We start from the raw sequence: 12,496 nt of genomic DNA on the forward strand, positions 1-12,496 counted from the left end.
AGTAGCCTCAGTGGTGGTCCCCTATTCATGCAGTGGGAGAGAGAAGGGGTTCTTGGGATCTATAGTAATGACATGTCCAGGCTGATTGGTGCTCAGAGGTCTGCCACTGGAGATGTGTGTTGAAGAGACAGCTATAGCGTTAAAAATCTCCGAAATACTCTTGTGTTGAAGAGTAAGAGAGACAGTTCCGCCTCTTCTTTTGTTTGTGCCCCTCTAGTGGGGAGAAGTGCTTCCTGTTCTCTTTCTGATTTCCTGGAGGAGTCCTGTGGTGCCATAACTGATGTATTGGTGCTGGAGGACATGTTCAATATAGGACTTTGTGCTGGCAGAGAGGGCAGTGGTGCTGGATGAAGGGTTTGACCTGGGACTTTTCAAGCCTTATGCCACAGTGCCAGCTCAGTTTTTACTGTTGTGCCATAAACTGATTTTGATGCCACAGGACTGACCACTGGTAGCTGAGGGAGTCTCTCCCTTTATGGGGCTGTAACGGGGTGGCTACCCTGCTCCTAAAATAGAAGGGGTTAAAAGCAGCCCTGGAAAGGGCTGTGGCTGGCTGATTGGGGAAGCAGCCGCAGCTGGGCGACGCCCCAAGCAGGACCCAGCTGGCCTGTATAAAAAGGCTGTGAGCCAGCAGCCCAAGGAGTCTCTCTCCAGGCTGGGAGAGAGCAGGGCCTGGCTGCCTGCCTGACAGTGTACTCAGGGTAGTGCAGTGCTGGGGAAGGAGCAGGCTGAGTGGGGGTGCTCCAAGCTGGCAACTCCCCAAACTGTAGGGCCTGGTCTAAGGCCCATAAAGGTACTGGGAGGCAGAGGAAGGCAACAGGTCCGAACCCCCTTGCCTATGATGAGTGGCCTTTACACTGCAGTCTGCCCCAGGGAGCGGGGGCTTGGTGATGACTGGCAGTAGCCCAGACTGAGGCAAGATGGGGATAGTGGGTTGGGGGATTCCCTAGGAAGGGGAGATCCAGAGGCAGAGTGTGGGGGTACTGCCAGGGGGCAGAACCCCAGAGAAAGCAGCACTGGGGTCTGTGAGGGACATGGGGGCTAGAGCTGTGGCAGATCACCGGCCTGCAGAGGGCACTCTGGTGGCTGGATTCCCGATGACTACCAGCAGGAGGTGCCACAGGGGTGAGTCTGCTCCTTTACAGGAGCTAAGTAGATTCCAGTCTTGTGCCTTTGGTGGAAGATGGTGCAGAAGCCCAATGAGAAGGGTTTGTCTCACAGGAGAGGACCTCAGGATTGATCATGGTCTTGACACCAGTCATGGGCCTGCCAGAGTTTCAGGCTGTACATGTTCTGAGGCCAGATGAGTCTGGAGCCTCAAGTCTCTCTCCCTTCCGGCCTGGGGAGTAAAGGCATGGTAATGGTAAGAAAGTTGGCTTTACTCAAAAACAGATGGAACTGGATGTGGGCATCAGACTCAGGAATACCCTGGGCAAGAGGAGCACCTCTTGAAGCCCTTACAGGGCTCAGGACCTGTCATAGTTCTGGTAAAGGAGCCCAGAGATAGGCCAAGGGAATGGCTACTTACACTATTCTAAAGTTGACTAACTATACTACACTACACTAAACAATACTAACTATTTACAGACTTACAAGAAAAGGTTATAAGGTAGTCTAGCCCTGAGGACAGGACATGGTGAGTTCTGTCTGCTCTCTGCAGTGGCAATGAAGGAGCTAAGTCAGTTAGGGTGCATACTCCAGTATATAGAGTAAGGTGAAGATGTCATTCTTGTGTACTCCCAATGGAATAGGTTTTCAAGGCAGTTCGGCAGCTCCATACCAGGAGATGCCAAACCCACAAAATATAACACACAGAGGCCCCTGGAGAAGAACAAAATGCTTTATACTCTATTTAGTTTGTAAAACAAAACTCTGTAATACAGATAAAAGCAATTACAATGCAAAGGTACTGAAATATGACTGTCCTGGGTAAGCTAAGCCTTTTATCTATGGATTCACACTCTTTGACAAGACACTTCATCAGTATGATTTCAAAGTCTTCCCAAAACTCCAAAAATGGAAACTAAAAAAACAGGGATGCAATTTTGGATAAGCAGATAAGATTGTTGTAATTTAATGCAAAATAACATTAAAAAACTTAACAGTAGAGCTGGTTGAAAAATTTCCAAATTCCCAATGTCGACAAATTTTTCTTCCATTTTAAACATAAAAAATCAAGTTTTTATTAAAATTTAGTTTTTCAATTAGCTCTAGTTAACAGTACCTAAAAACGGTTCATACAAAGACTTTATTATGAATAATCTTTTGCTTTAAGAAAATAAATTCCTGAACACTTCAAAGCTGTCTAATCAGGTCAAAATGAAACTAATCATTAACTAAGTATCACAAACCACAACCCCAGTATTAGAAACATCTGAAGAGGTAAAATGTAAGAAAGGGGAACTAAACAATTCCTCAGCAAATGCCATTACCGAAGTCAGAAGTAAAGGTGGAAAAATAACTAGTTGACAATCCTATCAATCTTGGAAGTTTGTAATTTGGTATCAGATAAGTTAAAAGTAATGACAAGCTAAACTTGTGGGAGACTAACTATAGATTCACAGAAACTAAAGACAGTGGAAGCCTATTCCATCCCCTTCCAATTCAGTATTCCCTATGCTATATATTTACTAATACAACATTCAGTTAACTTAAAAAATATTTCAAGCAATATTGCTTTTGTTACTTCTCTTATGAGACCATCCCACACCCCAACAGATTTCAATCTCTGAAATTTATTTCTGATATTCAGCCTAAATTTTCCATTTATAAACTACATTCTTTTGCTGATGGTTATATCCCTTCACTGTCCTAAATAGCTGGTCTCTTAACTTGTGTTTTCACTTTCCAGATATTTATAGGTTATTATCGAACACCACACCAACCCTTAGTCAGAACTTATTTAGGATATTCATAATAATTATCTTCTCTCATTAGGTCAGTTCCTCTAGATCCCTAATTGTATTTGTTGATCTTCTCTAAATTCCTCCCACTTTGTCTGCTCTTTCTGGTAATACAGTGCACACAAGTAAATGGAATATTTCAAATGTGTTTGCTCCAAAGGAACACAGAGAGGGACCTCCTTTGTTCCATAACATGGTGCCTTTTGGGTATTCAAGCCCAAAACTACATTGCCTTTTTTTTTTTTTGCTGACATACCACAGCAGTATCAGGTATAGAAATACCTTCCTTCTCATGTAAAAATCTACAAAAAGGGACCACCAACCATCAAAGATTTTTTGGAAAGTTTTTGAAGAACTGAAGCGGCACTGCATCATCCCTGTTCTCTAGTGTGACACTATGGGACAGGTGACACTAGAGAATAGGCAGTGGGAGTGGATATCTAAACATACATATGCCAAAGAGCCTCTTGTATAGATGTCCCAAATCTCATGCATCCCTGGCTTTACCCAGAGAACGTCCCTGCGTCTGTTAGGCGCAACCTCTGGAGTAGATAAGAGGAACATGTGCCACCCACAATATATTATCTCATTTAAATCTCCTTCAGTGTGGCTGTAGGATGAATACACTCTCACTTCTTGCCATCCTTAAACCGTATATCACTGCTGTCTCGTCGTGTCTCGGGCCACTTCCAGCACATCTGAATCCACTGCTGTGTGTTACCACTGGTTATACTTCAATAGCTATGACCTTTGAACATGGCTTCACACAGCACACATGGGGATTTAATGTTCCTTAGAGCAACATATGTAGCATGTCAATATAACATGTGCCCTGTTTCCAATAGGAAAATGCTGTATACAGCAGACTGTCACATACTCTTTCCCTGCAGTTAAAACACATTTGTCTTTAGCTTTGAGGCTCTGTCACAATAAGGGCCTGTGGCAGCTAGGAAGGGGCATACTGCCATACCAGAGAGTCACATTCCATGCAGCCTACCCACATTCAAGTGGAAACAGTCTTCATCCATTGGATCCCTTCCATGCAATATACAAAGGAACATACAGTAGGAGGTTAAAGGATGGTGCCTGGAAATCTGGTTCTTTTGATATTTTTGTTAGTATGTCAGTGCTTCCACATGCTGACTATTCTGATCATATTCAATGCTCTGGATTAGTACAATACAGGTCCAACACAGATATTTTTGGTTAAGAGTTCTATTTATATCACATACAGCTAAAGAATATAATGAAAATACATACGAGGAATCCCTACTTGTTGTTTTCTTATTGCTGGACCAATATTCAGTTTCTTATCCTTATAATTAAGTTTTTCAGCCTAAAACAAACAAAGAAAAACACTTAATATTCAGTACTTTTACTTTTTATTTTTTGGGTCCATATAACTACTGAAAGTAAAACTAGAAGTAGATGATAGTGAACACACCCAAGAAGCTTCTTTCAGATCTCTGATAGTGTTCCTCAAGTACTAAAAAAACCCCATTTTTATTATCTAAGTCCTTGGCTTCATTTTGCAAAAATTACCAATTGTGCTCCAATATGTACATGGTGCTTACTGTGATTTGGGCAAATGCTAAATAAAATTTACTTCTGAATGCTAATGGAGCTTCCTGACCAGCTACCAGAGACATAAATAACTGCTAGTAAAAACACTAGTTTTACTTTTTTCCTTTTAAAAAATGTTGTCATAAAAATATTTGAGTTTACTTTAAAAAAATTTAACTATATTAAAACATGCAATTAATACACTGCAAGGCTACTATATACTTTATAACAGTTGACAGCAATAATTCAGCTGGTGTGCTGTAAATTCACACTCTGAGGGCTTGGATACACTTGCGAGTTAGAGCAGCCTCGGACGCCCTAACTCATGATGCGTCTATGCTGGCAAGGTACGTAAAGCTCCTGGACTCCGTGGCTGGAGGGCTCCTGGTAGTCTACCTCCACAAGCAGCATAACGCTTCCTGCGCCCCAGCTGGAGCACCACGGCGCCAGTGTGGATGCCCTGATCTATTAATGCACTCTGATCGGCCTCCAAAAGTGTCCCACAATGCCTGTTCTAGCCACTCTGGTCATCACTTTGAACTCTACTGTCCTGCCCTCTGGTGACCGACTGTCAAAGCTGCCCTTTAAATTCTCTGGGAATTTTGAAAATCCCCTTCCTGTTTGCTCAGTAAGGCGTGGAATGCTCTCAGTGAAACTTTCCAGGTCACCTTGCCTTAGGGCGACCAGACAGCAAGTGTGAAAAATCAGGACAGGGGGTGGGGAATAATAGGAGCCTATATAAGAAAACAACCCAAAAATCGGGACTGTCCCTATAAAAACAGGACACCTGATCACCCTACTATGCCCCCACACGCCAGGCAATCCCCAGTATGGAGCAATGGTGAGGTACTGGACCTCATCAGTGTTTGCGGGGAGGAAGCTGTCCAGTCCTGGCTTTGCTCCAGCCGCAGGAATTACGATACCTTTGGGCAGATATCAAGGGACATGATGGAAAGGGGCCATGACCGGGACGCACTGCAGTGCAGGATTAAAGTGAAGGAGCTGCGGAATGCCTACCACAAAGCCTGTCAGGCAAAACGCCGCTCCGGTGCTGCTCCCGCCACCTGCCGTTTCTACAAAGAGCTGGACGCAATACTTGGGGGCAACCCCACCTCCACTCCGAAGACCACCACGGACACTTCAGAGCCCAGTTCAGCAAGGCAGGAGGAGGAAAGCAAGAGCGAGGGTGCTGAGGAGGAGGGAGACAGCCTGGCATCCCTAGATGCATGCAGCCAGAAGCTGTTTTCAAGCCAGGAGGAAGGCAGCCAGTCGCAGCGGATGGTGCTTGGGGAAGGACAAACACTAGAGAAAGTATCTGGTAAGCTGCTTTTATTTTGGGAAGGAAGTTCGGTGCGGGCTCTTGGGGCAAAGAGGGTTAGGGCTGTATGCGTGCCTAGATGCAGAATAGGGCATTGATGCGCTCTCTCACATCGCGGTAATTGGCCTCAGTGATCTCTTCAAAGGTCTCATGCATAAGCTGGGCAATCTGCTTGCGCAGGTTCCTTGGCAGAGCTACTGTGCTCCTTGTCCCAGTAAGGCTAACATGTCTGCGCCACTGTGCCGTGCAGGCGAGGGGACCATTCCTGCACACAGGCAAGCTGCATATGGGCCAGGGCGGAAGCCACACTGTAGTAGAAGACCCTCCCTTGCTTTTCAGGTCACCCTCAGCAGCAAGATATCTTCCAGGACAAACTCCTGTGGAAAATGTGGGGACAGTGTTCAGTATAGGGGCTCCCTGCACCTCTTGGCTCTCCCCAAGGCACAGAACCCCAGAGGACAGTACGGCCGTGAAACAATCCTGCCCCTTGCCCCTGTGCTTACTCACCATTTTGGGGCTCCTGTGGGTTATGTGTGCTCGTTTTGGGAGGGGCAATTTCTGCTATTGTGTACACTGTGCTTGTCTTTAAGTACGGCCAAATCATTGCTGTGTCTGGTGTGAACAATGCTGCCTCTTTTAAGTGTTGCATTTTGGCTTTACAGATGCAACCTTGAGATCTCAGCTGTCCTTGTTATCAACGTTTGAAAGACTCCAAAGAAATCAGGAGGTGTATGCAAAAAAGCAAAGAGGACATGCTGCATGATGTCATGCAGCAGTCCCTTAATGAAAACTAAAAAGGACAGGAGTGGCAGGAGAGTGAAAGGAGGGTCCACCAGCAGAATGCGGATGGCCGGCACCAAAGCATGGAGTGCCAGCTAAGCATCATGGAGTGCCAGCTAAGCATCATGGAGTGCCAGCTAAGCATCATGGAGTGCCAGCTAAGCATCATGGAGTGCCAGCTAAGCATCATGGAGTGCCAAGCGGACTCGATACAGGCGCTTGTAGCAATGCAGGGGGAGCACTTCCATGCCCGTCCCCCCTTCAGCTCTTGTCCCAAAACTCTTTCCCTTGTGGCCCCATGTCACCGCCAACCCACTTTTCCCAACATCCGGGTTCTTAACGCCACCAGCTGCCTCCAACACCTGTAGCTTCACCACCCAGCCCTGCAAACTACGACCCTTACCCACTGCACTCAACCTCTATCACCATGCATTTTAGCCATCCTGAAGTGCAGCACCCATTGCACAGCACTCCGGACAGGAAGGCTGAGTATGATAGGACATACGCAAACCTGTGATTGTCCCGTTCCCCACCTCACTGTCTTCCCTTGTCCCACACAGCACAGATGTGTCATGCCCTTTCTGTTTCCCAAGCAGTTGTTTCTTTGCAATAAATGAATTTTTTGGCTTTGAAAACATTCTTTATTATTGCATTAAGTAAAAGATACCATAGCCCAGGAAAGCACCAGGCACTGCAAGTCAGTGCATCATATGTAGCAAACACAGATTCCTGCTAACATTGGAACCACTGCACTTCACTCCCATGTAGGGCACCAAACATTACTGGTGGCTTTCAGCCTCAAATTTCTCCCTCAAGGAATCCCTAATCTTTGCAGTGCTGTGCTGGCCCCTCTAACAGCCCGGCTCTCTGGCTGTTCAAATTCAGCCTCCAGGTGTTGAACCTCTGAGTTCCATGCCTGAGGGAATCTTTCAACCTTCCCTTCACAAAAGTTATGGAGGGTACAGCACACAGATATAACCGTGGGGATATCATTGGCCAGGTCCAGCTTCCCATACAGACAGCCACAGCAGCCCCTTAAATGGCCAAAAGCACACTCCACAGTCATTCTGCACCAACTCAGCCTGTTGTTGAACTGCTCCTTGCAGCTGTCAAGGCTCCCTGTGTAGGGTTTCATGAGCCACGGCATTAAAGGGTAAGCAGGATCTCCAAGGATCACAATGGGCATTTCGACTTCCCCTACGGTAATCTTCTGGTCTGTGAAGAAAGTCCTGGCTTGCAGCTTCCTGAACAGGCCTGTGTTGCGAAAGATGCGTGCGTCATGCACCTTTCTGGACCAGCCTGTGTTAATGTCAATGAAACGCCCATGGTGATCCACAAGCGCCTGGAGAACCATCAAGAAATACCCCTTCTGATTAACGTACTCTGAGGCTAGGTGGGCTGGTGCCAGAACTGGAATATACTTCCCATCTATCACCACTCCGCAGTTAGGGAAACCCATTTGTGCAAAGCCAGCCACAATGTCATGTACGTTACTCAGAGTCACAGTTCTTCTGAGCAGGATGCGACTAATGGCCCTGCAAACTTGCATCAACAGGATTCCAACGGCCGACTTCCCCACTCCAAACTGGTTAGCGACTGATCAGTAGCTGTCTGGAGTTGCCAGTTTCCAGAGTGCAATAGCCACCTGCTACTCTACCAGCAGGGCAGCTCTCAATCTCGTGTCCTTGTGCTGCAGGGTGGGGGCGATCTCAGCACACAGTCCCATGAAAGTGGCTTTTCTCACCTCAAAGTTCTGCAGCCACTGCTCGTCATCCCAGACTTGCATGATGATGTGATCCCACTACTCAGTGCTTGTTTCCTGAGCCCAAAAGCAGCGTTCCACGGTGGTGAGCATGTCCATGAATGCCACAAGCAATCTCGTGTGGTGTGCGTTATGTGAGTCGACATCATCCTCGGACTCCTCACTGTCAGTTTGTAGCGTAAGGAGTAACTTGACTGCAATTCATGACGTGTTGGCGAGACCCATCGGCATATTCCTCAGCAGTTCAGGATCCATTCCCACAGACCGAAAGGGAAGACAGAGCGCACAGTACAAAAACCATTGAAAGATGGTGCCAAATGTGGACGGAAGCACAGGGATTGCTGGGATGCAAAGTGATGCATCAGGGGCATTGGAACAGGACCCAGAATGCCCTACACCCTCCCACCCCCTTCCCACAAGCCACAGCACCAGAATGGGAAGAGATGCTCTGTAGGATAGCTGCCCATAATGCACCGTTTCCAATGCCACTGCAAGTGGCGCAAATGTGGCCACACCAGTGCGCTTGCAGCTGACAGTGTGAACATAGTGCAGCGCTTTCCCTGCTGCTGTCTCTAAGGGCTGGTTTAACTCACAGCGCTCTACATCTGCAAGCGTAGCCATGCCCTGAGGCTTGCAGCAGAGTAACCTGCTGTGCAGGTTAGTGCTGTCTACACTGGGAGTTAGGTCAGCTTAAAGACATCACTCTGGAGTATGGATTTTTCACACCCCTGAGTAACACAGCTAAGCTGACTTAATTTTCTAGTGTAGACCAGGCCAAAGTGTAAATTCAAGTAGGATGGGGCTACTTTTATTTACATCTTCTTTCAGCTCCTCATCATTTAAAGGAAAACAAGAAAAGTGACTATAAAAATACTGTCAAATGCACAAAGTAAACCAACTGCAAACTTTCACTAATATCTTTCATTTATAGTAGATGTAAGTATTACTTTGCATCTGCAGTAGTTAAAACAAAAATCAGACAGCAATGTGATTTTTAAATTGTAAGTGTCCCTTTTATCCTGCTTCTGCAAAAGGAAATCTGGAGGAACCAGAGGGCCTGATTCTCCATTTCCCTGAACACTTTGTAGTCATTTACACCAGGACAAAATGGGTGTAAAATCAGAATCAGGACCCACGTTTCCACTGCCAGAGCTAGAAGGTTCAAGTACCAGATACAATATATACATTAGGGAGCTAACAATAAAACCTCAAACCTTTTGCAGTTTTATTATCCAGAATATTTATTTAAAGGAAATGTATAAAGATATCAGCTGCAGTCAAGTCCAAAGGCAACAGTCAGAGAACAGAATACTTTCCTCCTCCAGGCCCCAATTCAGCAAGATATTTAAGCACTTGCGTAACGCTAAGCACTGTCTATGTGCTTAAAAATTAGGCACGTGCTTTGCTGAATTTGAGCTCTGGAACACAAAGGATGGTACTATGTGTTCTCTTTCACGGCAAATAAACCTATTTAATGGAAAGCAGCAAGTGAGACACGATAACAAGTGTACAGTTTCCAGAGCCAAATTGCTTCCTGACACAGGTGGTGGGAACAAGCACCTCTCTGGTGATTGATGTTATATATTACATTGGTATTATCAGTCAGAATTTGGACTGCTTTTATATATATATGTATGTATATATTATTTTAACTAGAGTTGGTCAAAAATGGGAAATACCATTTCATAAAAATTTCATTAAGAATTTTCCAGCTCTTTGAATAAAATTTTCAATAAAATTTCAATATTTTAAAAATTTCAACCAGCTCTACTTGTTGATAGGCCTCCACTCAGTCTAGAAGAGGCTTTGCTTGAGATAACATCCTCTGGTCTTCTTCAGGGAACTTCATGAACACAACTGAGCCCATGGCTCATCCAGCCAACATAGCCCAAGCAGGCCAAAAGAACAGGTTGCAAAAGGCTAAGGTTGTGGAGCCATCATGGCTTCCTATATCCTAAGAGAAGGACAAGAAAGAATATCCTGGCAGCTAAGAAAGGTCCATTCTGGGGCAAACCTCACATTCGCAGGAGCAAGAATTAAGCGTATCTGGAAGTGGGCCTCACAGATCTCAGAGTTTTTTGAGTGAACCTCAGTGGTTCCTCCTTGATGAGAGTGAGGTTAACTTCAATTTCTCTCATGATCTCAGCCTCAGCCCTAAAAATATAGTCTCCTTTACAGATGTCTTATGACAGCTGGATTCTCTACTCAAGCAAATCAAAGCACCAGGAGGAACTTCAGATCCAAGTGAGCAGTATACAAGGAAGAGGCTGGAAACAGTTATCTCTACAAAGTTAAGGTACCTGACACTGAACCATCAGCTTCACCTGCCTTAGTCAGCTCCACAGACTCCCAGCACCCACCCTCCCTTAAAACTAAATCTCTGAGATGTCTTCTTGGATGTTCTGTGGGTTCAGAAGGGAAAATAATGCTACTGCTACTTCTCTTCATCCTTCTGTACCAAGAAAAGAAAGCAACAAATCTGACAAACTGGCCCACAGACATCCTGGGCTTCTTTAATACCTTCAAATCCAAGCAGGTAAACACAGAAGGGACAAATATCCACTGGTAATGGATGTCTGCAAGCACTAATACCAAATTAAAGAATTTACCTAAACAATGAGTATAATGATGATTATATATCATCTTACCTCTTGTAAAATTTTTTGTGCATCTTCTTGAGTTTCAAAAGTGATGAAACCATACCTAAATAAAAATTACATGAATTATTTTTCTTGGCATACTACTTTATAACCTAAAACACGTTATATATTACATATTACACAAAATACTATGTTAAAACATTAAGTTTGAAAAGTAAAGCACTAAGAAGTTAATAAATAACAAATAAGGTTGCTGTGGCAACCTTAATTTGGCCCCAAATGCGTATGAACTATAATAGTCTTTAATTACATGATCACATTCTATTTTTCTCACAGGACCACTGTCTCATTCAGTGAACAGTGCTTAATGAGCAGCTATTCAATATTTTGTTTTATCTTCACTGTTCAGTGCGTGGCCCTGGCCCAGGCCCAGGCCCTGCTCTGAAGACAGAATTAACATCCTCATGGGCTTTTTTATAGTGATCATCACTATAATATGACTGCTTTATAAACATTAATGAATTTATTTTCACAGCACCTGTGAGAGGAAGGGGTATTATTATCCACATTTTACAGATGGGGAACTGAGTCACAGAGAGATTAAAGTCAAAAGTATCCACTACATTTTGGTGCCCAATTTACTGTATACTATCCAAACCCTTCTCTGAAGGCATAATTATTAATATCCTCATGGGCTTTTCTATAGCACTGGCCAACAGCATCTGAATTCTTCACAAATATTAATTAATTAATTTTCACAGCATCCTGTGAGGTGACAGAGTGGTATTATCCTACTTTAGAGATGGTGAACACAGGAACAGAAAGTTTAAGGTAAAAATTCTTCACTGATTTTGGATGCTCAATTTGAGACACCTGTGACCTGATTTTTCAGCACACTTAGCATCATATAGCATTTTGTATGTTCAGACACAGGTTCCTATTGACATCAGCTGATGCTGAGAGTACTTAACACTTCTGAAAATTAAACACCAGGGTATCAAGTGGGGCACCCAGAAAATGAGGAATACACAATTAGTGATCACCTGTGAAGAGTTTGGTTTAAGTGACTTGCACAGCATCATCTAGAAACTCTGTAACATGGGCTGGGATAGAATCTCATTCTCCAGAGCAATATTTAACTGCTTTAACTATGAAATCATCCTTTTTCTTCCTGCAGTCCACTGCCTCATTCGCTACAGAACTTCCAATTTCTGCAACAAATAAAGCCGGGGTCTTATAGACAACAACCTCCTTCACTACACAACCTGATTCATTGTAGGGTGACCAGATGAAATGGGCAAAATATCGGGACACATGGGGGAAGAAAAAAAAAAAGCAGCCGGAGCGGAGTTGCCAAAGCACAAAAAAAAAAAAAAACCCCTGCCGGAGTGGCCAAAGCTGCAATATCGGGACAAATGGCATCCTGACCATGCATCGGTCGGGACATGGGACAAAGAACTAAAAATCGAGACAGTCCCGATTTTATCGGGACGTCTGGTCACCCTAGATTCATTCCCACAGCAGGTCCATCCTCTGCCAAGAATGAGACAGGGGTCCTGTGGAAAAATAG

General features: G+C 44.6%; 1 protein-coding gene across 1 annotated transcript in view; it reads right to left on the bottom strand.

Moving 5' to 3' along the window:
• Positions 1–12,496, bottom strand: part of BOLL (boule RNA binding protein) — a 79,392-nt gene that overhangs the window by 42,559 nt on the left and 24,337 nt on the right. The window contains exons 4-5 of the mRNA XM_077829464.1: positions 10,975–11,029; positions 4,164–4,239 (exon numbers count right to left, since the gene is read on the bottom strand). Coding sequence (XP_077685590.1) covers positions 4,164–4,239; positions 10,975–11,029 — 131 coding nt within the window. The remainder of the gene's footprint in view (positions 1–4,163; positions 4,240–10,974; positions 11,030–12,496) is intronic.

This window comes from Eretmochelys imbricata, chromosome 11 (genome assembly GCF_965152235.1).
Source record: "Eretmochelys imbricata isolate rEreImb1 chromosome 11, rEreImb1.hap1, whole genome shotgun sequence".
NCBI classification, from domain to species: domain Eukaryota; kingdom Metazoa; phylum Chordata; order Testudines; family Cheloniidae; genus Eretmochelys; species Eretmochelys imbricata.